This window comes from Syngnathoides biaculeatus, chromosome 4 (assembly GCF_019802595.1).
Source record: "Syngnathoides biaculeatus isolate LvHL_M chromosome 4, ASM1980259v1, whole genome shotgun sequence".
Lineage (NCBI taxonomy): Eukaryota > Metazoa > Chordata > Actinopteri > Syngnathiformes > Syngnathidae > Syngnathoides > Syngnathoides biaculeatus.
Genome location: NC_084643.1, coordinates 32,679,823 through 32,706,472, shown reverse-complemented (window position 1 = coordinate 32,706,472; position 26,650 = coordinate 32,679,823). Strand labels below are relative to the sequence as shown.

General features: G+C 41.9%; 2 protein-coding genes across 2 annotated transcripts in view; both read left to right on the top strand.

Annotated features, from left to right (window-relative positions):
- Positions 1 to 250: 250 nt before the first annotated feature.
- On the top strand, positions 251 to 16,663 carry si:dkeyp-117b11.1 (B-cell linker protein). Its single transcript, XM_061816135.1, has 18 exons — positions 251 to 271; positions 2,296 to 2,321; positions 2,397 to 2,425; positions 2,491 to 2,528; positions 3,668 to 3,773; positions 9,162 to 9,238; positions 9,319 to 9,487; positions 9,963 to 9,991; positions 10,670 to 10,706; positions 10,814 to 10,886; positions 11,653 to 11,683; positions 11,798 to 11,834; positions 12,057 to 12,156; positions 12,791 to 12,828; positions 12,926 to 12,969; positions 13,047 to 13,115; positions 14,204 to 14,362; positions 14,644 to 16,663. The coding sequence occupies exons 1-18, from the start codon at positions 263 to 265 to the stop codon at positions 14,758 to 14,760; spliced, it is 1,188 nt and encodes a 395-aa protein (XP_061672119.1). The 5' UTR covers positions 251 to 262; the 3' UTR covers positions 14,761 to 16,663.
- A 3,057-nt stretch (positions 16,664 to 19,720) lies between these two features.
- Positions 19,721 to 26,650, top strand: part of cltcl1 (clathrin, heavy chain-like 1) — a 35,161-nt gene continuing 28,231 nt past the window's right edge. The window contains exon 1 of the mRNA XM_061816134.1: positions 19,721 to 20,116. Coding sequence (XP_061672118.1) covers positions 20,075 to 20,116 — 42 coding nt within the window. The 5' untranslated portion in view covers positions 19,721 to 20,074. The remainder of the gene's footprint in view (positions 20,117 to 26,650) is intronic.

Below are 26,650 nucleotides of genomic sequence, written 5' to 3'. Positions count from 1 at the left end.
AATTGTGATTATGTTTATCATCCGACACATTTCAGTGACTATCTTAGACATTCCCGCCCTGGACCACTTTGCGGCACTCTAAAATGACGCATTTAGATTCGTGGTCTCAGACACGACAGGTGACAAAATGCTAATGAGCTGGGTGGCAACTCTCCTCCATTTTGTGGGTGTGATCACATTGCTTGTATGCATTTGGACGCGGAACTCCAAACAAAGACGCCCATTTCTTCATCACTTGACCTGGGAGACTTCAGTCCAAATCATGAAAATGGTAACGTATTATTTGATATCCACGATCTAAATATAGATCATTTTAAATACTATTACGTTTGTTCTATTATTTCTCTTTTTTAAATGCTGGATTAAGGAATAAACGTTTACAGACGGACATGCCCGCAGTATTAAATACTTTTACATGGTTAAAATGCATTGCCAGGTTTTGTATACATTTGAACATTAGTGGATTTGAATCATAATCATGCTTGCAGTTTTTCAGATTTAGGGGGAAATAAAGTTGCCGTGCAGTAATGCCCTCATGAAGTCTTGAGAATCTGGGAGTAATATCAATTCAAAATTACTACAGCTAATTTGAAAAAGTTAAATATATTGCACGACTAATATACTACAACTTACTGTACAATAGACACGGTCATAGTTGTCATGTATGCAAAGAGAATCATTTGAATGCAGCAGATTGCACGCAATGTTAAAGGTTTTTATTTCCCCTTCCTCTTTTCATAAGACACAAAGTGTTTTGTGAATGTTTCTATATCCTCTGAGCGATACTGCCCAATTTGCACAGTTGAAATTTGACGCCTTTGAGCACAAAACATACAATTTTGCTGATAACCTGCTGATCTAATAATGAGGATGAAGTTTCTTCCCGGTACTCTGATAGCCTCATGTGAAAAGCAGCGTTGTCTCTTATTGACATCATAAATGTGTGCATATAACGTGGGGGAGGAGGGGGGGGGGGGGGTAAATACCATTTATCTTTCTATAATCATTTACTCTATGTCAACACTTGCTTCATGACATTTCATACCTGTGGAGTCGTGTGGAAAAAACAGCTACTGGACTGTCGTTAGCACTTCCCCATTTTAGCAATTTAAGGATTATATTTTCCAGCATTGAAACTTGGTTTGGGGAAAAAATATATATATATTTATGTGATCATGAGAGCAGGGTGACACAAAATATGAAGCTATTTGTTGCACTTTTCCTTTTGCATTCATTTGGATTCAGGTCACTCATAATGAACTGGCGCTACTATTAAAGTTAAAAAAAAGGTAATATCTGGGTAATAAATTAAATACAAATTATCATCAAATTATATAGGTATAATAAGAGATACAATACTGTATCATAATGAAAGTGAATAGTTAAAGTACACATCATCTATTTGTTTCCTTGCCCAAGCGAAAAACTTAACGCAGATGTAGTTATAATACAGATATTCAATTATGATAATCTTGAAAATTGTATTCTGTACTCTTTCCAACTCTGTCAAGAAAAACTAATACCACAGATGTACTGAGGTGCTGAGACCATCTCCATGTACAGTTCATCCACGTGCAGTGTTGTGGAGATTAATTTGGAAATGCAATGGGTGACAATTACAAGTTGCACTCTTGAAAATGTAATAACAGTGTAACTATTTCAATTGTTTTGTAAAAATTAATACAACAAACATAACTTTTCTTGACTTTGAATGTTTCATTTCTTTATTTTCCATTTAATGACATCATTGATGCTGTTATAGACTCTATAATAACATATAGTAATAATATAGTTGTAATGTCATACTAATATAGTATTAACACAAATGTCACTATTTGGTTTATTAAAAATCCATTACAAACATTTTGTTGTCGTATTGGGTGCATGTTGTACCGGATTAATGGCCTTTTCCATCATTTTGCTTGAAAAAGATAATTTGCAATATGGAACAAATAGTATTTCAAGTGACCACGATACATGTAAATCGATCCGTCTTTCCATGTGAATTACGTGGCTGCTCAACAAACACAACAGCAAATTTACATCGCTCGCCGATGAACAATATTATGTAACGATGACGACTTTTCAAAATGTTGCCAAGTTAGATTTGATTGATTGATTTTCACAGCCTGAACAAAGCATCTTTATCGGTCAGGGAGCGCTTCTGAGTGACTCACAATGTTTGACCAGTAAAGACAAGTCAATGATTATCAGCATACATTCAGGAGAGGACAAACTTGTACAGTACCCTACTTAATATTGAACTATCCGAATATTTTTCTGGTCCTCCCACAGAGCTTATTTGGCAAACTGAAGAACGTGTAAGTATAAAGCCTTGAAGTGTCAATTGTGCCTGACGTGAACCTTTGAGCCGAGCATCTTTTCCGTCCATGCAGCAACCCTCCGGTGCCACCCAGGAGGACAGGTGATGTCACTTCCCCTTGATCATTTCTTTTGTTTCCCTTCTGCATAACCGCATCATTGTTTCAGACAACAATCAGGACTTTGGGTGGAAACAGCATGGAGTAGTAAGTACAGTATATTTTTGAAATGTCAGATCTGCTCCTTGATAGACGAGTGAATCTCAACCGGTATGGCAGGGGCCACATTAGTGAGAAATTATCATTTCGCTTCATCGCTAAAAAAAAAATCCCCTTGAACACGCCACCAATATTTACTGCTTACTGTATCAAACTCACAAAATCAACATGAACATTTTTTTAATTTCCTATGTAGTGGATATAAAAAGTCTGCACACCTCCGTTCTGTCATGAGCCAGCCTGGACCACGGCCAAGAGGGGCGTGGCCACTGCCCTGGTCGGTACCACCTGTCACTGCTCACAGCTGTTTCACATTGGGACCGTAATTAGATGGTGTATTTAAGTGGGAGTTTTGGTCACTGGCATTCGCCAGTTTGTTGTGCGTTGTGCCCTGAGTTTGTGTGTTGCATTCACTGACAGTAGGAATCTCCACCACTGAAAACAGTGCAGTGTCGCACTATCCTCGTCACAGTGTTTCTGTGCCACCTCAGCTTGAATAAAACTACACCTAACATCACGTCCTCGTCTTGGAGTCCTGCATTTGGGTCAAGCCCCGCACCGGAGGTTCGTGACACGTTCAAATGGCAGGTTTTTGTTATCAAAAAAAAGTACAGCTTGATTAACCACAGCCAGATTTCATCCACCATTAATGCGAACTGTACAACTCAACTGAAAAATAACAATTGACTCATTTTCAATAGAGGTTATAAAAAATAGACAACTATGCAAACATGGTTGTATAGATATGGATGTAGTTGTCCAGGTTATAGGTCAAAACGTTTTTTAAACATCTTGATCACATTTTTATAATATCACAGAAACCTGGCATTTTAGCAGGGGTGTGTAGACTTTATATGCCCACTGTATCTGTTCTTTATCCTATCTGACGTAAGGCCTTGGAATAAAATATTTTCTCAGGTTCTTGTCAGTGGCGCATCTCTCAGAATCATTAGCACAATTAATCCCAAATTAGAATTATTTGACCTTGGTGGCATCCTGCATGCAAGTACTTAATACCCCAGTATCATCATATTTCTCGAGCCGTTGCAATATTAGGCAAAAACAGCACTCGTGTGCATATTCTTTTTAACATTGGCAAGGCAAGCATGGGATTGTAAATCTTTCAGTGGCAGGAGGACGAGGAGGAAGAGGGCGACATGTACGAAGCGCCGCCCTGTGAGCGTGCAGCTGTCGCAGTCCCACTGAGACAAGTGGAAGAGAACGTATATATGGGTAAAAACACCACTAAAAACTCTAATCCACATTCTGGCCTCCCTGCGTGCAGTTTGCATGTTCTCCCCCGTGCTTGCGTGGGGTTTTTTGGAGACACAGTCTTCCATCCACACTCCCAAAACATGCACTTCAATGAAGACTCCAGTTTAAAGGTCTACCGACACGTAAAGCATGATTTTTTGTATGTTTTTAAGTTTAAAAAAAGGCAGCCGGAATGGACCCATCTGTTTTTTCACCACACGTCAGATATTGATTTTTGGATCTCCCGCCATGAAAATCCTGTCGAGGCATATGTGTTGGAGAAGAACCAGGAAGTGGTGTTTTTTTGCAGTAGCGAAGTTGAGTGTTTATATTGCTTTATACCTATTGTACCAGCGAAAAGTTACTTATTTTTTCATTGTGTTGGCCAAAATGCCGGCTCATCGCATTGCTGGATTTATCTCGAGCACTCGGGAGGATGGATTCACTCTAAACACTTTTGCAAAAGACCAAAAAATGGATTGCGGAGGTGCAAAGGATGAGCGCTTTCTTCTTCTTCTTCTTCTTCTTTTCCTTTCGGCTTGTCCCGTTAGGGGTCGCCACAGCGTGTCATCTTTTGCCATCTGAGCCTATCTCCAGCATCTTCCTCTCTTAACACCCCAACTGCCCTCATGTCTTCCCTCACCACATCTATAAACCTTCTCTTTGGTCTTCCTCTCGCTCTTTTGCCTGGGAGCTCCATCCTCAGCATCCTTCTACCAATATACTCACTCTCTCGCCTCTGAACATGTCCAAACCATCGAAGTCTGCTCTCTCGAATCTTGTCTCCAAAACATCCAGCTTTGGCTGTCCCTCTAATGAGCTCATTTCTAATCCTATCCAACCTGGTCACTCCGAGCGAGAACCTCAACATCTTCATTTCTGCCACCTCCAGTTCAGCTTCCTGTTGTTTCTTCAGTGCCACCGTCTCTAATCCGTACATCATGGCCGGCCTCACCACTGTTTTGTAAACTTTGCCCTTCATCCTAGCAGACACTCTTCTGTCACATAACACACCAGACACCTTTCGCCAGCTGTTCCAACCTGCTTGGACCCGTTTCTTCACTTCCTGACCACACTCTCCATTGCTCTGTATTGTTGACCCCAAGTATTTGAAGTCGTCCACCCTCGCTATCTCTTCTCCCTGTAGCCTCACTCTTCCCCCTCTACTTTTCTCATTCACGCACATATATTCTGTTTTACTTCGGCTAATCTTCATTCCTCTCCTTTCCAGTGCATGTCTCCATCTTTCCAATTGTTCCTCTGCGTGCTCCCTGCTTTCACTGCATATGACAATATCATCTGCGAACATCATGGTCCAAGGGGATTCCAGTCTAACCTCATCTGTCAGCCTATCCATTACCACTGCAAACAGGAAGGGGCTCAGAGCTGATCCCTGATGCAGTCCCACCTCCACCTTAAATTCCTCTGTCACACCTAAGGCACACCTCACCATTGTTCTGCTGCCATCATACATGTCCTGTACTATTTTAACATACTTCTCTGCCACACCAGACTTACGCATGCAGTACCACAGTTCCTCTCTTGGTACTCTGTCATAGGCTTTCTCTAGATCCACAAAGACACAATGTAGCTCCTTCTGACCTTCTCTGTACTTTTCCACGAGCATCCTCAAGGCAAATAATGCATCTGTGGTACTCTTTCTAGGCATGAAACCATACTGTTGCTCGCAGATACTTACTTCTGTCCTGAGTCTAGCCTCCACTACTCTTTCCCATAACTTCATTGTGTGGCTCATCAACTTTATTCCTCTATAGTTCCCACAGCTCTGAACATCCCCTTTGTTCTTAAAAATGGGAACTAGAACACTTTTCCTCCATTCTTCAGGCATCTTTTCGCCCGCTAGTATTCTGTTGAATAAGTTGGTCAAAAACTCCACAGCCATCTCTCCAAATTGCTTCCATACCTCTACCGGTATGTCATCAGGACCAACTGCCTTTCCATTTTTCATCCTTTGTAGTGCCTTTCTGACTTCCCCCTTAGTAATCATTTCCACTTCCTGGTCCTTCACTCTTGCCTCTTCAACTCTTCCTTCTCTCTCATTTTCTTCATTCATCAACTTCTCAAAGTATTCTTTCCATCTATTTAGTACACTACCGGCACCAGTCAACACATTTCCATCTCTATCCTTAATCACCCTTACCTGCTGCACATCCTTCCCATCTCTATCCCTCTGTCTGGCCAACCTGTAGAGATCCTTTTCTCCTTCTTTCGTGTCCAACCTGGTGTACATGTCTTCATATGCCTCTTGTTTAGCCTTTGCCACCTCTACCTTTGCCCTACGTCGCATCTCGATGTACTCCTTTCGCCTCTCCTCAGTCCTCTCAGTATCCCACTTCTTCTTCGCTAATCTCTTTCCTTGTATGACTCCCTGTATTTTGGGGTTCCACCACCAAGTCTCCTTCTCCCCTTTCCTACCAGATGACACACCAAGTACTCTCCTGCCTGTCTCTCTGATCACCTTGGCTGTCGTCGTCCAGTCTTCCGGGAGCTTCGGTTGTCCATCGAGAGCCTGTCTCACCTCTTTCCGGAAGGCCGCACGACATTCTTCCTTTCTCAGCTTCCACCACATGGTTCTCTGCTCTACCTTTGTCTTCTTAATCTTCCTACCCACCACCAGAATCATCCTACATACTACCATCCTATGCTGTCGAGCTACACTCTCCCCTACCACTACTTTACAGTCAGTAACCTCCTTCAGATTACATCGTCTGCACAAAATATAATCTACCTGCGTGGTTCTACCTCCGCTCTTGTAGGTCACTATATGTTCCTCCCTCTTCTGGAAATAAGTGTTCACTACAGCCATCTCCATCCTTTTTGCAAAGTCCACCACCATCTGCCCTTCAAAGTTCCTTTCCTGGATGCCGTACTTACCCATCACTTCTTCATCGCCCCTGTTTCCTTTACCAATATGTCCATTACAATCTGCACCAATCACAACTCTCTCGCTGTCTGGGATGCTCAGAACTACTTCATCTAGTTCCTTCCAGAATTTCTCTTTCAACTCTAGGTCACATCCTACCTGTGGTGCATAGCCGCTAACCACATTATACATAACACCCTCAATTTCAAATTTTAGTCTCATCACTCGATCTGATACTCTTTTTACCTCCAAGACATTCTTAGCCAGCTCTTCCTTTAAAATAACCCCTACTCCATTTCTCTTCCCATCTACTCCGTGGTAGAATAATTTAAACCCTGCTCCCAAACTTCTAGCCTTACTACCTTTCCACCTGCTCTCTTGGATGCACAGAATATCAACCTTTCTCCTAGTCATCATGTCAACCAACTCCTGTGCTTTTCCTGTCATAGTCCCAACATTCAAAGTCCCTACACTCAGTTGTAGGCTCTGTGCATTCCTCTTTTTCTTCTGACGCTGGATCCGGTTTCCTCCTCTTCTTTGTCTTCGACCCACAGTAGCTGAATTTCCACCGACGCCCTGTAGGTTAGCAGTGCCGGGGGCGGGCGTTGTTAACCCGGGCCACGACCGATCCGGTATGGGATTCTTTAGATGAACGCTCATATTTGTTTGGCACAGTTTTTACGCCGGATGCCCTTCCTGACGCAACCCTCTGCATTTATCCGGGCTTGGGACCGGCCTACAGATTGCACTGGTTTGTGCCCCCATAGGGCTGCATTAAAGGATGAGCGCTTTATGGGTTCTAAATGACAGGTAGGTGTGTATAGAGCTATTAAAAAAAAAAAAAAAAAAAAAAAAAAAAAAAAAAAAAAAAATAGTTGCGGGGGACTAATTTGTCTCACAGTTTATAGGATATGTAGTGTATGAATTTAGAACAAATCCTCCTGGTAAAACTGCCAACATATAACAAAGCACTTGTAACGCGTTTAAGACAATTTAATCACACACGCAATACAAAACAACCCAAAACAATAAAATAGATGTACAAAGACAGGTAAGTAGAGCGTGGAACACGAGCTAACCAGCTAACTAGACCTATAGTTACCAATCTCGAACAACTTCTCCGAAAGCAGTAATCATAAAAAGCTCCGACGACGTAATCCTTCTCTCAGAACGTAACAAAAGACCCAAAAGTCATAATAACTTCATAGAATACGTAAGTCAGGGGTGCTAAATGTGTCGATGTGCGTGGCCGCGGCGTTGTTATAGCTCGCCGGTAGACGCGGCATTATTGTCGTTCGCCGGCGGCAGCGGCATTATCCCCGACGAGGAGGTAGAGCGGCTGGGGAGGAGAAGGGAGCGCTCTCCCCCACAGGCCACCGGTGTCTGGGCACCCCTGAAGTAGTTACTTCGCCCGGCTTGGGTCCTCCTGAGTACGCTACATACACAGGACTTGTAAAAGAGTTAGGAAATCAATCAATCAATTATAGGCCTGTCATTTTTAATATTTCATCAGGTTACACGTCCGTCTGTCGGGGAATCTGCTGTTAGTTAGAAGCGATCCGCATATCATCTAAATACAGCTAGAAACAATACAATAATATTGTCTCGGTTGCTTCACTCGATTGTGAGATGTTCTCTTCTTCGAAAAGAGCTTCGGTGTCAGAAGGGGCGTCGGAAAAATCCAAAAATCTCTCTTGTTCCTCTGCCATAGCGTCTTCTCAATGGTGACTGTCCCAGTGTGACGTCTGTTGCAGGCAATGTGGCTACCGCTGGGATGTCGAGTGAGACTTTGCGCATGAATGACACGGTCTCTGCTCATTTTTTTTTATTTCAATACTTTTGTAAAAGTAATACAACAAACATAACTTTTCTTGACTTTGAATGTTTCATTTCTATATTTTCCATTTAATGACATCATTGATATATGTTATTATAGACCCTATAATAACTTATAGTAATAATATAGTAGTAATATTCTGTAGTAATAATATAGTATTAACACAAATGTCACTATTTGGTTTATTAAAAACCCATTACAAACATTTTGTTGTCGTATTGGGTGGCTTTTGTAACGGATTAACGGAATGTTCCATCATTTTGGTTGAAAAAGATCATTCGCAATATGGAACAAATTGTATTTCAAGTTAGCACGATACATGAAAATCGATTCGTCGTTACATGTGAATTACGTGGCTGCTCAAGAAACACACCAGCAAATTCACGTCGCTCGCCGATGAACAATATTACTTTTTTTTCCCCCCGTATAGACATTGAGGTGAATAATATTACATGTAGTTTTCATAACAATAGCTATTGTAAAATGTATATCGGGATGTCGGTAGACCTTTAAATTGTCCATAGGTGTGAATGTGAATGGTTGTTTGTCTATATTTACCTGAAAACCTTGGATAGGCCCCAGCTCACCCGTGGCCTTATTGAGGTCAAGTGCTATAGAAAATGGATGGATAGTTGGAATTTTGCAGAACGAAGCTCCAATGCTGCCGCAGTCCCTCAACAACTATTAGCCGCACCTTCATCGAGGCTGAATGGAAAACCTCAGGTAAATACAGCAAAGGTATCTTGCGTGTCAAGCTTGACGAATACTTTTGAAAAAATGCAACTTTCTGTCTCCTCTCGAAGCCTCAACAACATGCAAAGGAGCCGAACGCCAAGGGTTTACAGCAGCACGGTGCAAATTTGGCTCACAAGTCTCACCCTTCAGCACCCGAGGTCGACAGAAACGAGAAGCCTGGCAGGAAAACGATGGCGCCTCCCACCGCTACCTTTCTTACCTCTACCGTGGAGGAAGGTGCAGTAATTCACGTCAACTAACCTGATAATTGCACCCAACGGAAGTGAATAATGGCTTGCTAATCCCCCACTTTGCCATTGCATTCTTTCAAACAAGACTTTCTTTCAATATTTTGGAGTACTGTACATGTACTTTGTTTAGTAGTTTTGCCTAAATCTTACATTGATGGCGCCCCCTTGTGTCTATGTGTGGCACCCGGAGCTGACATTTAAATTGAAGCCATGCAATTTTGCCTGCAGTAGGGAAGCTAGGTTACATGTTACCTGTGGGGCGCCCCTCAATGGCGACCCCCCCCCCCCCGCCCCCTCAACTGGCAATCAACGACAATACATCAACGTGAGGGGCAACTACACGTTTGTGCGACTGTGCTATACAGCTCTATATGCTTTATATCTAGCTGCATTTATTTTGCCAGTCTGTTATCTATGTTTTAGATCACCAACTCTATACCTATTTTTTGTCTGCTTTTCAGATGTGTATGTGGATCCAAATGAAGAACAGGTAAATTAATCATAATGTAGCATGTTCTATTCATTTCAGGATGCAGGTTCTTGAACAAAGCGGAACAGCTAGTCAGCTGTAAAGCTCACAGTTGTGAGGTCCTGTGTTCGACCCCAACCACACTTGTGTGGAGTTTGCATGTTCTCCCCGTGCCTGCGTGGGTTTCTTTCCGGGCACTCCGGTTTCCTCCCACATCCCAAAAACATGCAACATTAATTGGACACTCTAAATTGCACCAAGGTGTGATTGCGAGTGCGGCTGTTTGTCCCTGTGTGCCCTGCGATTGGCTGGCAACCAGTTCAGGGTGTACCCCGCCTCCTGCCCGTTGGCAGCTGGGATAGGCCCTCGCACTCCCCGCGACCCCTGTGAGGATAAGTGGCTAAGAAAATGGATGTTTGGTTCTTGGACATCTAAGGGAATAAAAATAAATAAGTTTCAGCATCGATACTACTGTGATTGCCCAGCATAGCAAACAAGGAAATACACAAATGAGTGAAGAACGTTTTAAGTTTAGAAATTAAAAGATTTATGTAAGACTTGATTTTGATTGTCTTCTGTGTATTGTTTGTTTTAATATCCTGAAAAAATGCACTGCAAATAATCGGCCAAATGTTACCTACACATTCAGTTGAGGTCAATTCCCACCCAGTCACCAAACGCTGTGTTCTCACGTTTCAGGGGGATAACGACAACCTGTATTTAGAACCAGCAGCTGGTAGGTCAAATTAATGCGGACTAGATCATGTTGAATAAATGTTTGCATAGTTCACATGAAAAGTATTCTGGATAAGGATCTTAGTTTCACTCCCTCCTTGCCCCCAGCCTGCCCTCCGTCCCCCCGGGGCCCGATTATTATGCCTTCACCCACCAAGATGTCACTCACGCCCTCCCCCATGTATGTACAGAGCATATCCGTCTACCTCAATGTTTAAAAAAAAAAGTATATATATATATATATATATATATATATATATATATATTATATATATATATATATATATATATATATATATATATATTGCCTTTACATAGATAATAGTGCTTATTAGTTGCATTTAATGTTTCCTTATTGTGGTTCCAATTTCTAAATGTACACAACTCGACTGCAATACAATGAAAAGTATTAATTATATTATTAGTAAGATAAGCGGCAAAAGAAAATGGATGGATGGATGAATATCATTGTATTTATTACTCTATTTTTAGAGACCTTTTAGCTACTTAGCCTTACTGAAGTACTGATATTAATAAATTTGTACAACATTGGCTTTTTGAAATTAATAAGCAAATTGACAAATTTCCTATTTATTCTCAGGGTGGGAGGTAGTACTTCTATAATACTGTTTGTTTTTTCATCAAATGCATTTTTTCCTTGCTTCTCATAAATAACAAATTTCAGTGCTTCCAAATAAATATCATTTTGGGAATATTATGGTTAGGATTATATTGTGATTCTTGTAAATTAATTGTTTTTAAATAATAAATCCTGGGATTCTGAAAAAGATTTTGTTTTCACTTTCTTAGATATAATGACACATTTTAGCAGTTTTACTCAGTTTGTTAGCCAACTTTATTGTCATCATTGGAAAAGTATTGTGCTAATATCGCATTGCTTGTTCCACTCCTATTTCCACCTCCCCCGACATGCTGTCACTGGGCAGAATGAAGCCTCCACTTCCCAGAGCAAATTCTGTGAGTTATCCGTGCACTTTTCCAATTTTAAACATAGGAAAGATTTGAATTCCCATTTGTTCATGTAAGGAAATTTAGTGTCGCTTCTTACTTTTTGTATTTCCTTCCTTTCAGACTTCCTTCCTGCATTCCATGACAGAAGTAAAAACAGGTGTAAAGTCCCCCCCCCCACCCCCCATTATAGTAATGTCTTTATCCTCTGGATATAAAATGTCTACATATCCCTGTTTGAATAACTGGGTTTTGTGATACTTTGTGAAAGTGTTTTACTAACTAACTGCTAGTTGAAGGTGTTTTTAGACATTTCATATTCACTCTACAAGCAATAATCACATGATGTAAATAAACAACAGACGGTATGCAAACATTTCAGCATCAAACGTCGAAGCAAGACCCGTCACCGCCAAGCTATCGCCTTCGACAGCAGGCTTTAAGCTCCCTCTGGCAACCAGTCTAAAGGAGACGATTTTCAGGTTGGAAACATTGTGCAGAAGATTAAGATGCGCTAATATGCAGTATATGAAGTACCGTAATTCACGGCCTGCAGAGCGCACCTGGTTACGAGCCTCACCGAGTACACATTTGTAAAGGAAATAAATACCATTTGGTACATACATATGTGTAAAAGCCGCAAGTGCCCACATTGAAACCCAAATTGAAACACGAGCTATTTACAAAGATGGTACACAGAAAGAGTTTGTCGGTAGCGCGGCGCTAACACTAGTACTACTGCTAGCGCCATGCTAAAGGTAGCGAGAAGGCTAACAGTGCCGGTTAAAATAAAACTTACCGGTAAATATCACTGAGACACGCCAGTAACACAAAAGCAACACACTAGCACAGCACTAACGCTAGCGCAGCGCTAACAGGACCACTAAAAGTCCCTTCCTCGGCACATATATTCCACCGGTCTCATTCGTACCTTCTCTGCTTGAATGCCCCCCTGGTGCCGTTATAAAAAAAATGCACAAATTAGCTGCATCACCGCATAAACCGCAGGGTCAAAAGCATGTGAAAAAAGTCGGGGCTTGTAGGCTGGAAATTACAGTAAGTGCATCTTACAGCTGTTGTGTGTTTGAAAACTAACATTACTTGTCTGCATTTTAGCCATGCAAATCCTCACATGCTGGATAATAAGCACGCAAGTAAGCCCATTTATTTTTATCCTCAAAAATGCATCGATCAGCTCATTGATTAATTCCAGGTTTTTAGATTTGAATAATATTTTCTTTCTTGTTTGAGCTTACTCTGGTGGCGGGAGGGCAACCAAACAGTCGGGGAATGAGGTAAGAAAAAAAAAAAAGGTTGTGTTAGCTTATAATTCATGTTTACAATAGACTTATGTTAATGTTAAATCATATAGGGCAAAGAATGGTTTGCTGGTGATTGCAACAGGAAGACAGCAGAGGATCTCTTATTGGGAATCAATAAGGTACTTGACCTATTTAAAGTCCAGGATTCCCAAACTATGATTTCCTTTTACATTTACAGTGCTTTGTCTATATGTTGGTCAAACTCCAACTTTTACAAAGAAAATAGAAATAAAATAATTTCCAGGCTTGAACAGCCACCACCATAAAACCCCAGTATGAAAGTTTAAAATACGGCGGTGAATGTTCGATTGGTTGTGTGACAAAGGCCACGACTCCCCAATCTATTCCAGCTTCCTGAAAAAAATTGCAAGTTTCGTTTGTGATTTTCAATAAGAAAATTGCACTGAGTGATACTTTTTTGCTTCAATGTAATGGATATTGTGCTGCTCCTTCTGGTGTGCATCCCTTGGCTAGCTGCGGGCAGCATAATACAGACGTCAATTCAGATGGTCACCCCTCAGTATGAGACAAAAATATAAATTATTCTAGCAGGGGAAATTCTATTGTTTTTTATCCGTTTATGTGTTGATGCACAGTTTGTCTTCAAATATCAGTTGCTTTTAAACAACACCAAGAGACCCATGCCATTCCTTAGCCAATCTATGGCATTTTGTATTGTTTGCTTGCGTGAAGCTAAGTGGACTTAGCAAAGCTATGTGGTTGTTTACAATCCACATATAATTCTCTTTGTTTCATTTTTAGTTTGACTATAAATGTCAGCAGGGAGTTGCAATAATTTAATGTTATTGAAGAATTGTTTATTATTTGGAAAATTGCTTCTTCTTCTAAAGTTACTGTTCAATGATACCATGCAGTGGTTGTATCTTAAATTTTTGTTCGTAAGCGAATACACTGATTATATTAATGATTTCTCACAATTGTCAACAACGATTCAACCATGGAGGAAACAGATGAATAGGAATATGTAACACTTTATGTCTGTGAATCTGTGGAAGTGAACATTTCTCCAACATTCCTAGGAAATCACAATAACCCATCACTGCTGAGCTATTTTTGGTACAGGCCCGTTGCTTACTCATGTGGTCAAGTGGTCATCCGTGTTATAGAAAACTCCAAAAAGAGTGGCATAATATTGATTTTTTTTTTTTTTTTTTAAATGTGTGATTACTTTCTATCCGTGCCGTAGGACGGCACCTTCCTCATCCGACACAGCTCAGCCCAGAACACACGGCAGCCTTTCACCCTCGCTGTGCTCTACCAGCAGAAAGTCTACAACATTCCAGTCCGCTTCCTGGAGGAGATGCAGGGCTTCGCTCTGGGAAAGGAGGGAAAAAAAAGCGAAGAGGTGAACTCAGATTGAATGGTCCAGAGTACATGAGTTAAACTCAGGGCTCAAATCATAGCGCTAAGAGAAATAGTGTGTCAAATTATCGTGTTTTGCAAATGGATTTGAATAAAATATGTACATAGACCAAGCCATCTCTTCACCTTTTACAGAAATTGCAATCGTTTCCATTTGTAGTTGTGGCTTCTAATTTCAAAACTCAAATATGTTGCTAAAAATAATGAATGAAAGAATGCAGGGGGAAATAACGAATTGGGCTTTTTCTCCCTCCCCTCTCTCAGGTTTTCACCAGCCTGGACGAGATGGTGACGCACCATCAGAAGAACCAGCTCTATCTGATTGACAGCAAGAGCCAGGCCAAGCATGCCGTCTATTTATCGAATCCTGCACGCTGTTAGCGTCACGATATTCTACACAGAAACAGATACTCTACAATCCTTATATTGAAAACAATGTCAAAATTTATTGGACACAATAAGCTGTGCATCAGCATGAATTAATATTCCACAGCTGCATCAAAGCAGACATATTGATGGGGAAAAAATGACTTGCTGGATGAGTTGTTAGTCCCATAGTTTGGGGTTTGAATCCTTCCTCTGTGGATGTGTGTGAACACTTTCATTTATCCAGGTCTTTGACTCCTTTAATTTATTTGATTCATTTAATCGATTGCAACCAGACTCTTCTGGCCAGTCTTTATAATTTCAATGCACTAAGATAGGATAGCGCTATCAGTTTGATGTATTCTATTCATCATTAACATAATTCTGTTACTGTAATTTCCGGCCTACAAGCCGTGACTTTTTTCACACGCTTTCAACCCTGCGGTTTTTGCGGTGATACGGCGTTAGCCTTAGTGCGGCGCTATCCTTAGCACACGTGGTTATAAGCCTCAGTACACAGAAAGAGTTTAACGCTAGTGCGCGCTAACACTAGTGCTGCGTTAACGCTAGCGGTAAACTCTTTGTGTGACTTTTTCTTCTTTTTCTTTCGGCTTGTCCCGTTAGGGGTCGCCACAGCATGTCATCTTTTTCCATTTAAGCCTATCTCGTGCATCTTCCTCTCTAACACCCACTGTCCTCATGTCCTCCCTCACAACATCCATCAACCTTCTCGTTGGTTTTCCTCTCGCTCGTTTGCCTAGCAACTCCATCCTCAGCACCCTTGGACCAATAAACTCACTCTCTCGCCTCTGGACATGTCCAAACCATCAAAGTCTCCTATCTTGAATCTTGTCTCTAAAACATCCAACTTTGGCTGTCCCTCTAATGAGCTCATTTCTAATCCTATCCAACCTGCTCACTCCAAGCCTCAATATCTTAATTTCTGCCACCTCCAGTTCTGCTTCCTGTTGTTTCTTCAGTGCCACCGTATCTAATCCGTACATCATGGCCGGCCTCACCACTGTTTTGTAAACTTTGCCCTTCATCCTAACGGAGACTCTTCTGTCACATAGAACACCAGAAACCTTCCGTCATCCGTTCCACCCCACTTGAACCCGTTTCTTCACTTCCTCTTTCTGTGTACCGAGGCTTATAACCAGGTGGGCTCTGTAGCCCAGGAATTACGGTAATAGTGATCAGACTCTTTGATCTTACCAATACTGTCATGCAGTCTTCTGAGCTAAACATTTCACCTCCTGCGCCTTCTCGTTATAACATTTTTCATCATGCGCAGGCTAAGTCACGGCGGAAAAAGAAGTCAGGGTAAATGATTGGGTTGACCCGATGCACAGGCAAGCATATTTCCAAATAAACCGATTCAAGCCGCAGTGTTTGGACTGCAAAAGAGGTCAGGAAGGAAGGCTGTAAATAAACACACAAGCAGACAAATCAGCTGGAGGCACAGCGCGATTTAAGTATCCAGTCACATCCAGTAATAGCCAAGGAACTGCAACAAGCATCGCGAGTCTTTTAGAGGAATACAACAACATAATTTCTCTCTCGATGAATGGATGGTTAGGTTGCTGGAGGAGGCGTTCTAGCCAAAGAATGACTTCCTGGAGATGCTGCAATCTAGCAGCAGGGTGTGAGCAATTCTGCTGGAATGCTGTCCTGTTTATTCCCCAGACCGGAACTCATAATATCCTGTGATCATCACTGATAATAATACGTCGTAGGTAGGCGATTAGTAATCGGGATGGACATTTGACTACATTTTGTTGATGTACTATTTTGATATCATTTTGATGGGGTGATTGAATGTCTCAGAATGTTCTGAACTATTGTTATAATGTTATTTTGCTGATTCGTGGTGCCTAGAGAAATCATTATTGAGGAGCTCCGAGGATTAATTAAACAATTCCACACACAAAGCGTATTACTTATCAGTTGAAATTTAATAGTTGATAAATGAATCTAGATTTGCCGATTGACTCATAACATATCAACTCTTCACTAGTAGGCACTGGGATCACCTGAACGTGGAAATGAAATAAAAAACAAAAATACTTCATTTATCAAAACTGCTGAAGTGGCTAAAAATACATTAGTGACACTTGAACAAGTAGCCGCTCATCCAGTTGCAACACCCTAACGCCGCCTGCTAAGATCATGGGAATGAAACGACAGAGATGGAGCAAGCAGTGGATCATTTGCATGAGTCAGACCCCCCCTAGAGGTATCTTGATAGATATTTGGGAACTGTTTAACATTTTGGGAAAAAAAGCCAATGTATTTTACATGACTCAAATCAAAAAACTTCATCTTTAAAATCTGATAATTTGAGCAACAATTGGCTGAGGGCACAGGGAGAACATGCAAACTCCACATAGGCGGGGCCGGGATTGAACCCAAGTCCTCGGAACTGTGAGGCCAACGCTCCCACCAGTTGCTCCACTGTGCCTTGGCTATGCTATGAGAGTACAAAATTGTCCTTTTTTTGGGACACCCCATAAATATTCCATTGAAATACTCCTCATAAAGAGAGCAAGTGTATTTTCTACACAGGTAAACAAGCAAAACTTTTATTCAATGTCCCATATTTTACCAAACTAGCTTTTTCTAGTATTAGTGGTTATATTGGATCACAATTATATTGCCTATATTAGTACCTCCGTCACCATAGAGCCAAGAACTCAAGTCTTTCCCAAGTTCCAGACTATTTTTCTGCTCAGGCCCAAAGTATGTATATACATGTTCATATAATAACATTTGAATTTCTCACGTTTATTTACAGCGCTCCACTGTCAAAGCTCTCCGCCTACCTCTCCACTCCGAGCCAACGCTGTCGACATCACAAACACGTGTTTTCACAAGTGGGTCTTCCACACAGACTTAACCAATCAGAGAAAAGGCGCTGGTCTTAGTCGAGTATGGACAAAACTGCATCAAACAGAAGTAGCTGTCAGAGGCACCTTATAACAAAACCAAAGCATTTTTTAGGGGGAGGGGGAATTGAAAATAACACATTTATGCTAGAAAATATTAAAGTGTCACTTTATGGATGTCTAAACAGCCAAAATATTGGAGCTTTCATTTTAATCGTGTTTTCCCTTCTAAGACTGCAATCACATTTCTGAATCGTGTTAGTTGACTCTCACTTCCATCGTTAAAGCTGACATAAACGTCATCAACTCCTTTTTCACACACAGCGTAATTTCCAGTAGAGCAACTTGAAACTTCATTATAGCGTCTGTGTTGCCCTGAACAGAAGCCTCTTTCATTTGGATCTGCGCTGTTTACATCCTTGGGGCAATTCTGAGTCACTTTCAGCCTCTGTTAAAAGTGTTATTCACTTCACTGCAGTAATTGTACCTCAAGTATTCAGACTTTCAAATGGGGTCGATTTACACCAATTTACAGTTTAAAGGCAACTCAGCCTCATAAATTATCCAGAATCTCTAAAAATGAATACCAGTGGCATTGCATATGAAAAATATTGTGGAAAATTAAAATGTCCTCTTACTGATTGATATGCCACATTTGCATGGATCCATCCATCCATTTTCTGAGGTGCTTATCCTCACAAGAGACGTGGGAGCTGTATATTTGCGCAGGAAGTGGGCTCCACCCTGAACTGGTTGCCAACCAATGGACCTTTGGATCTTAAGCTCCGCCCCCTTAGCCATGTCCTACAAGCTTCCAAAATGGCGATTGAACAGAACATGTTTGAAGTCGATTCTCTATTCTATATTCTATATTTTTTTTTGCCAAATGTCAGACTTGTGCAAGAGAGTCTTCTTCAACTGTGATTTAGGCTTTGGAAAATGAATCAACCGGGACCCTTGTAACTTAGCAGGATATCTTTCATCAGAATTGGACATTCCCCAAGCGCGTCTGAGGACCATTTTCTTCGTAACATTAACTTTTCCAAGCGCACGCTACTAACAACCAGTATTGCTTATGGGACAATATGGCGAGAGGGGCGTGTCAAACCAGGGCTTAAGTCAATGCAGCTATCGGATTGGCTGTGTGTACGAGTGATTGACAGGTCAGAAAGGTCCATCCCAGGGACTTTCAACAGTTTTAGCCAATCAGTTCCTGAAACTTCTTTCATCCACCAGAAAAAAATATCCAGACTGAAACAAAACAGGAGAAGCTCATCCATGCTTTTATCTCAAGTAGACTTGACTATTGTAATGGTCTTCTGACTGGACTCCCCCAAAAAGAGCATGAAATAGCTGCAGCTCACTCAGAATGCTGCAGCTCGGGTTCCGACCAGAAACAAAGAGTTCAAAGCATATACTTCCAATTCTAAAGTCTTTACACTGGCTTCCAGTCAGCTTTAGAGAAGATTTCAAAGTTTTGCTACTGGTCAATAAATCACAAAATTCTTTAGGTCCTGAAAACATGAAAGAAATGCTTACGGTATATAAACCTAATAGGACTCTGAGAGCAACGATCAGTTCAAATAGTGGACCGCAGAAACTTAAGCAAATATGGTGAAGAAGCATTTAGCGATTATGCTGCACCCAAATGGAGTAAGTTGCCAGCAAAGGTGTTTTCTTCTGTTTTTGAATGCTTTTAATCAAATAAAGCACATTAAGTTACCTTGAGTAAATAAATCGATTTGCTTTGGTTTGCTATATGAATTATGAGACACTGAGAGTATGTCACTGTTTAATTTATAATACTGTACATATTCTTGTTAACTAAATGAAAATCAGCACATTCGGTTCGTTCAGGTGTGCCACTCCCAGCCTTGGCCCATAACTCAAGATGAAGATGTAGAAAGACTTAATAACGTGACTTTTTGATGGTTGGACTGTCATTTCAAAGTTGGACAAGGAGGAGTGGGAGGAGGGGTTCGGCGGAGGGGTACACACACAAACACACTACCCGTCTGACCTTCCAGCGTTGACAGCCGTGAGAAAAACCCCTCCCGGGGCTCACTCGTCTCACCACTGACCCTATCTCGACCTGGATTTGAGTTTTACAACCGCCCCTCTCGCCCGTGTTTATTCCGGGGCTGCACGAAGGAGGGGCCCCGCACGTGTCTTGAGCGTTCCCGTGGACTAGTTTTCTCGGCGGAGGTGCGGCCGGCTGCGCGACTGATTGACTTTGTGGGGCTCTGAATGGGAGCAGCAGTCGCCGTGTTGGGAGCGCAAGTCGGACGTGCCCCGCGCTCTCTTCGCCGGCCGATTGATTCCACTTTCTTGGGGACGGTGGGGAGCGGACACGCGACAAGAGCACCTCCAAATCCTTCCTGGCTGCTCCCCTTCCCCCCTTTTCCTTTCAGCGAGAAGTCTTTCGGCGGAGAAACGTCTCGAAAATGGCCCAGATACTGCCCATACGATTCCAGGAACATCTGCAGGTAAGGGGGGTGGGAAACCCAACCCCTCCATTTAAATTAAAAAAAAAAAGAGAAAACAAAGAAAGAAAGCTGCTTTTTGGCGCATTTCATTCGCCATTGTGTCATCACACAGGCGGGAGATGTCGCATTTAAATGGGAATGTGAAAGCAGAGCTGCGGGCTTGTTGCTCAATATAGCCACAGGCCTGGATTAGCCAAAGGATGACTTGGAGAAATTGAACACCGTGCTCTGTGCCTATCGTCATTTTTACCTGCTGATAAATGAAATTACATACAACTGTCCCGTCCGTGGCCAGGGTCTATGTTAGTCCAGGGACTTCTAGTGTTTTGACACTGTTTCTGGCGGCGGAACCAGGCAGGTCTCAGCTGTTCTCTTTGGAACTGAGACTGAAAGGTCCTCAATCGTGTGCGGCTTCCATGTCGTCATGCCCTGCAGCAACAGCAGGAGCGGCGGAAGCACCTTTACGAGTTCTGGAACATCTCCAAAAAAAAAAACAAAACCCATTATTATCCCAATTTACTAACCAAGAATCTAACGGTTTGAGTCACAGCATCACAAAATGTTTATTTTTTTTTAAAAGGGTGGGGGCGGGGGTCCATTCATAGCGTCGAAGGCTCTGTCTACTTTGAATGAATGAATGAATGAATGAATGATTCAGTTCGTTTTGCACCATATCTGACAAATTTGCTTATATCAATGGTTCTAAAACGTTTTCCACCAAGCATCGCCATCATGTCAGTGACAAAATGGAGTAGTTTGTGTTCATCAAGAGCAAGGCAGTGTTTTTTTTTTTTTTTATCCTGGGTTAAACCACTGGAATGTTATGTACAGTTGTAATTTCAAGACTGCGTAAGGAAAAACAACTTAAATGATTAAATGAAAGTGCATTGCACATGAAAGCTAAATACCAAACATGGTGTACGTTATCTTTTTTCAAAATATTTAAAAACTGATTAAAACTTAAAAGGGGAAAAACAGTACAACTGAACCATACTTGTCTTCGTATTCTTTCTCTACTTTTTGGGACAATGGAGGCCTGTGCCCCGAGTTTCCAAGGAAACTGCATAGTGAGGTGACTGGTGTATGCCCCCCCCACTGGTCCTTGCAGTTGGGGGAGGCAGCATGGTGACCATGAGGTTGGAGTGTCTGCCTCACAGATCTGAAGATCTCTGTTCAAATTCAATTTTTTGTCCACTTAGTTACTCCATCTTCCTCATACGTTCCAAAAATGTGCTTCTGAAAATAATTGAAAACTCTACATTGTCCCCTGATGTGTGAATATGAGCGTGAATGCTATATGTTCCCAGTTATTAGCTGGTAAACAGTCCAGGGTGTAGTGCACCTCTCCCCAACAACAGCGGTGATAGGCTCCACCTCACAGGCAGACAAGCGGTATAGGAAATGGATGAATGAATAGATCGTTTTGAGGTCCAAATTTATTGTGACCCTTGAATTCAGCCTAGTAACGAGTGGGCAGAGAAAATCTTTTGCTTTAGAACTTGTGCAGGTGACATCACCGTTTTCACAGCGCCATATTGACGGTCAAACAGAGCTGCTCAAGATTATGGGAGACATTGAACCGGAGCAGAATATTTACAATGCCCGATACCTGTTGTGCTGTCACACAACAGATGAGACAAATATTAAAGAGATCATTCTTTCAAATACCAGCTGAAAAGACCAGAAAAGATCGATGGATTTCGGTATTTAAACATTGATGGTGCCCAACCAAATACCCACACCTGTGTAACCATCTCTTTATATCAGGTAGGAATTATTCTTCTTAATCTCAGATTACCAAGAAGTATTTATAATGCCAAATTGACTCATTTCAATAAATAGTCTGTCGCAGAGAGGTTTACGGAGGTTAATGACTGGCCACAATACACTTCTGTGTACGGAGGGGATGACTCCCTGCCCTAAAAATGTTTCCCAATCATAGTTAATGAATGCGTGTTTGTGTAAAACCAGGGGTCATTTATTTCAATATGGACGGAACGTTCGATCAGATGGTAAAGCGTTGGTCTTACAGATCTGAGGTCCCTGGGTTCAATCTCGGACCCGCCTGTGTGGAGTTTGCATGTTCTCCCCGTGCCTGTCTGGGTTTTCTCCGGGCACTCCGGTTTCCTCCCACATCCCAAAAACATGCAACATTAATTGAACACTCTAAATTTCCCCTAGGTGTGATTGTAAGTGTGGCTGTTTGTCTCTATGTGCCCTGCGATTGGCTGGCAACCAGTTCAGGGTGTACACTGCCTCGTGCCCATTGACAGCAGGGATAGCCTCTGGCTCTCTCCGCAACCCTCGTGAGGACAAGAGGCAAAGAAAATTGATGGATGGATTTATTTCAATATTGGTATTTGTATTGAAAAAAAATCTGAGTGGGTCCATCACAATATGGGATTTATTCCTGATTGAGAACGGATCCAGCAACAAAGTATTTGTATGTGTCCAGACTTTGATACGCTTTCAAACTTTTCAGTGTAAATCTCGACGATTTACTCACCAGATACACTTTATGTCCTGTTGTCCAAGACAAGCGGAAGCGAATTAATATTCAAATTTCTTATTGGCAAAAACATCGCCTTCGGCATTAAATATGGGTCCTCTATTCCAAGTGTCTCTAATTTGCCCACATACCTTCGTTTATTATCACCCAAGCGTTTAACTATTTTGGACAAAACTCTGGATGTCGTGCCATAAGACAAATTTTCATTTCGTCTCAACGGAATTAACTTTCAACAATGCTTTGTTAGACCGGCAATATGGCGATGTCACATGATTTTATGACGTAGGTGCATGAGCTCTATACATTCCATCTGCAAAAACTCAGTCTTCTCTTGCTATCTTAGATGTTTTTTTTTTTTATCATGAATCACATAGACTACAATTGTCTTCATACATAATTAATTTCACTTTACTACATTTCCCGTGATTAGGCTATACCATTCCCTCTGTCCTATACTGGAAGATACCGCTTTTCAGGATATTTTAATTGTGGCTCAAAAAGATTAAGAGATTATTTTATTCCTTTAGTCACTGGTACCAGTTCTGTTTTAAGGCAACCCCATGACACACAAGTCTTTAGAACACTTCACTCTAATGGTTAGTTCAAATTCACATACACGCCTGTGCTGTATTGCTTTCTTGGTGCATATTCCCCCCCACATAAACACACTCACCCACTTGTCTGGAATATGGTGAAAAATGACTCATCTCCCGAGTTCACTTTTTTTCCTCCCCCCTGCAGAATTGTGCTGATCGTTTTCCTGTTAGTCTACACTGAAGGGTTTATGCGGTGGAACTTGACTGTACAATATCATTCCTGACGTAGTTGATGATGTACAAAGTGAATGTGAGTGAAGTCCTAAGTTTGACACGCCAAGGATCAAGTGTCAACCTCTGTATTAGTGTAGTCTTGACAATTAAAGTAAATTTTTGTATAAAATGCTGCTGGGCCATCAATATGAGACAATCAAATGGAGAACAGTAAGTATGGCAGAAACTAAGCGCCATGTGAAAACGTTCTTACGTTAACAAGCATATTGCATGCCAATTTAAACCTCATGATTTGCCTATGATTGTAAGAAAGTGAAGATCCATGTGTACAGAATTGTGTTTTGGGTCAAAGCACTGCTCTTGGAATAGTTGGATCACGTGCGGCACCGATGGCTGTATGAAGCTGTCATTCAGCTCTTGTTCCTTGGAGTGTTTTGATCCAGTTTTCTCATTGATATAGCAGTGGGTTGAGCACTTTGCCTCTGAAGCTGCCAGCAGAGTCTCAGCAGTGAAGTTTCAAGGTCACTTCCTTCTTTTTTTTTGTCATTGCTTGACTGGGATCACCTGAGGGTGTTTTGTAGTTTGATGCTCTCCTCATAGGGTGATTGGTTAACTGCCATCTGCCGCCGAAATACAGAAACTAACTAGGAACTCAGCCAGTCTTTTTTTGGATTGGCGCCATATTGTACACTTTTGTCTGCACATGCCTACTTTCTCATTCCTCTTCATATTTAGCAGGAAATTAAAGATAAAATTAAAACATGGCAACAACAGAGGACAAGATTAATCAACAACCCAACTTTTGGGCAATACATTGTAACTTCAGCAGAAATGCATTGTGTCTTTCAGTTCATTTCCATTCTGGCCCAACAGAATACTGCAGTCATAAAAGTCTGTGTTCTTGGCTTGGCAATCTCGTGTGGGTTGGGGGCGGGGGGTGTCACAGAATGCCCCTTAAACAGTCTCGAATTTTGAAAGAGAAACAGTTAACCGCTTGTCTGTGAAAGAGCTATCTCTACCACGATGTCCCATAGCAGCCCCTCTGCTTGGCGTCTTGCTGCCAAAAAACTTTGTGATGTACCCCCTCCATTACCGCCCCCCTCGTCTGTAGCTCGTTGTTATGGTAACAGCAGGCAGTGAAATGGCCTTTCACTCGAAAAAGCACAGAACCCCCACCTTCCCTTCACTCCCCGCCTCCTCTTTCTGGCCACAGCCCCACTTTTGCCAGCCAAAGATCCCTTATCCACAAAAGTATGACTGCGTACAGAGCTTGCAGACACGTCTCTCGTCATTTACACTTACTGATGGAGGCCGAGTGCTCCCTTACCAATCTCGGGGTTATTAGTTCGAATTGCTTTTAACTTTCTATACTCTTTGGCTGGAGCCAGTAAAGGAACTGCAAGAAATCCCGCTCTGGCACAGTCATGCACCCCTGTGAACAAAGTTGGCTCCAGCAGAGTGAAAAATTCTTGGAATTTCAAAGCAGAGGACTTTGGGCCTCAAGTTGTTTAGCATTTTTATCTGTGGCGTGGTCTTTACTGCTTTTTCCGGCCGTCTGGCTGAGAGTTCAGGGGTACGACGTAGACCCAGAACTGCTGCAAGGTACCGGTTGGTGGTGATTCTTCTGGACTGTTTAACAGGGAACTGAAGATGAATTGCTTGAGCTTTGGAATTCGAAAGTATTGTCATCATCTGTAAGCTGTGTGGCCCAATATTTTTTTTTTCTTCATCATTCTTTCGGCTTAAATTGTTGTGTAATCAAGTGGGTTGAATCTAAACTGAAGTACTTTGGGCTGAAACGATTAATTGAATAACTCTATTTTGATTACAAAAAAGGTCAAAAGCAAAATATTTCTTTGCAGGGAGCATATTTCTACACCCACTGTTACTGCTGTCGCACGCACCACTCTGTGTAGAAATACTGTAAGTTAGTGTGATGATGGCAAACTGGGAAGAAAAAGTCCGTAAAACCCAGAGAGTATCTAAAGCTTTGTGATCATTTCATACTGAACAAGGACTTGACGTGGAAGATGAAGTGTGCCACAGCTAATTTAATAGCCTCCCATCGCTAGCTAGAGCGTATTTTGATGCAAGTGACACAAGGATGGACACAGTTGCCGGTGCACTTTCAGTTGCTTTTACTGTACTAACAATAAGTGCGTAACAAGCTTTCAGACGCAAGCTGACAATGGCCGCAACTCATGCACTCGCTCAACATGCGGTTAACAGCCAGCCAACTCTGTACTCTAATTCGCTGACACCCATGTCACGCTCTAGTCCAGTCCCGCCTTTTGGAGCTACACACCTGGCGTGTCAACACATTATAGTTATGGCTTCCCTCAGAGGGCCGTTATGACGGTGAAACCATAAAAATCTTGAATTGCCTCATCACGTTCACACACGAAATTTAGGAACTAATTTTGGAATCATAAATCAAGGGTAACAGGTTTTTCAACTATTGTTCATTTGGTCACACAAAAATGCTTAGAATATCTCAACGTTATCATTTATGATATGACTTTGAAATCTTGGGACCGATTTTCACAAGACTCGTGGTTGATATACGTGATCTGCCTTCGCGGGCTGCACAAAATCATGTGGTGGGCCGCATCTGGCCCCCGGGCCTTGAGTTTGACACCTGTGCTACACAGATTTCAAAAATCGTAGATAACACAGTTGGATATGAGTAATTCCTGCACCTTAAATGCGCATGTTCTTCTGTGTGATTATGCAAAATATTTTTTTTTCCCCAGTTACTCAATTATTCCATGAGGTAGTCTGTAGAATACTCAATTCTAAAAGTTGTCACTTGTTTGAAAGGATCGGGTTGTTGACATTGCTTGTTTTCATTTAGCTGGCATATGGACGCTTGTTTGGCGATCAGTCTCTAGGGTGTATTCCACATTCTCCCCTAAGTGAGCTCCAACCCCATCCAGGACTTTGGCTGAATAAGTGGTAAAGGAAATGGGTAGATGGCGCCGTATAGTAGAGCGATGACTGTTGAAACTATAGATCACTAAGACTGTCAAATAGCAGCCAACATCTTGGAAGGCCTTGCTAACATGACAGTCAACTGAGGTGAATGTGGCTTTGCTGCTGGAGTTCTTTGCACACAACATAAAATGTCCGCGGAGTCCAAACCGCCTGTGTCAATTTGAATGTGACTCAAACCAGCCATCTGCTCTTGTGGCCGCGAAAACCGCTGCAAGGCATCTGCGCTGATGGAACCGTGCCCCTTGTGTCAATTCAGTGGAT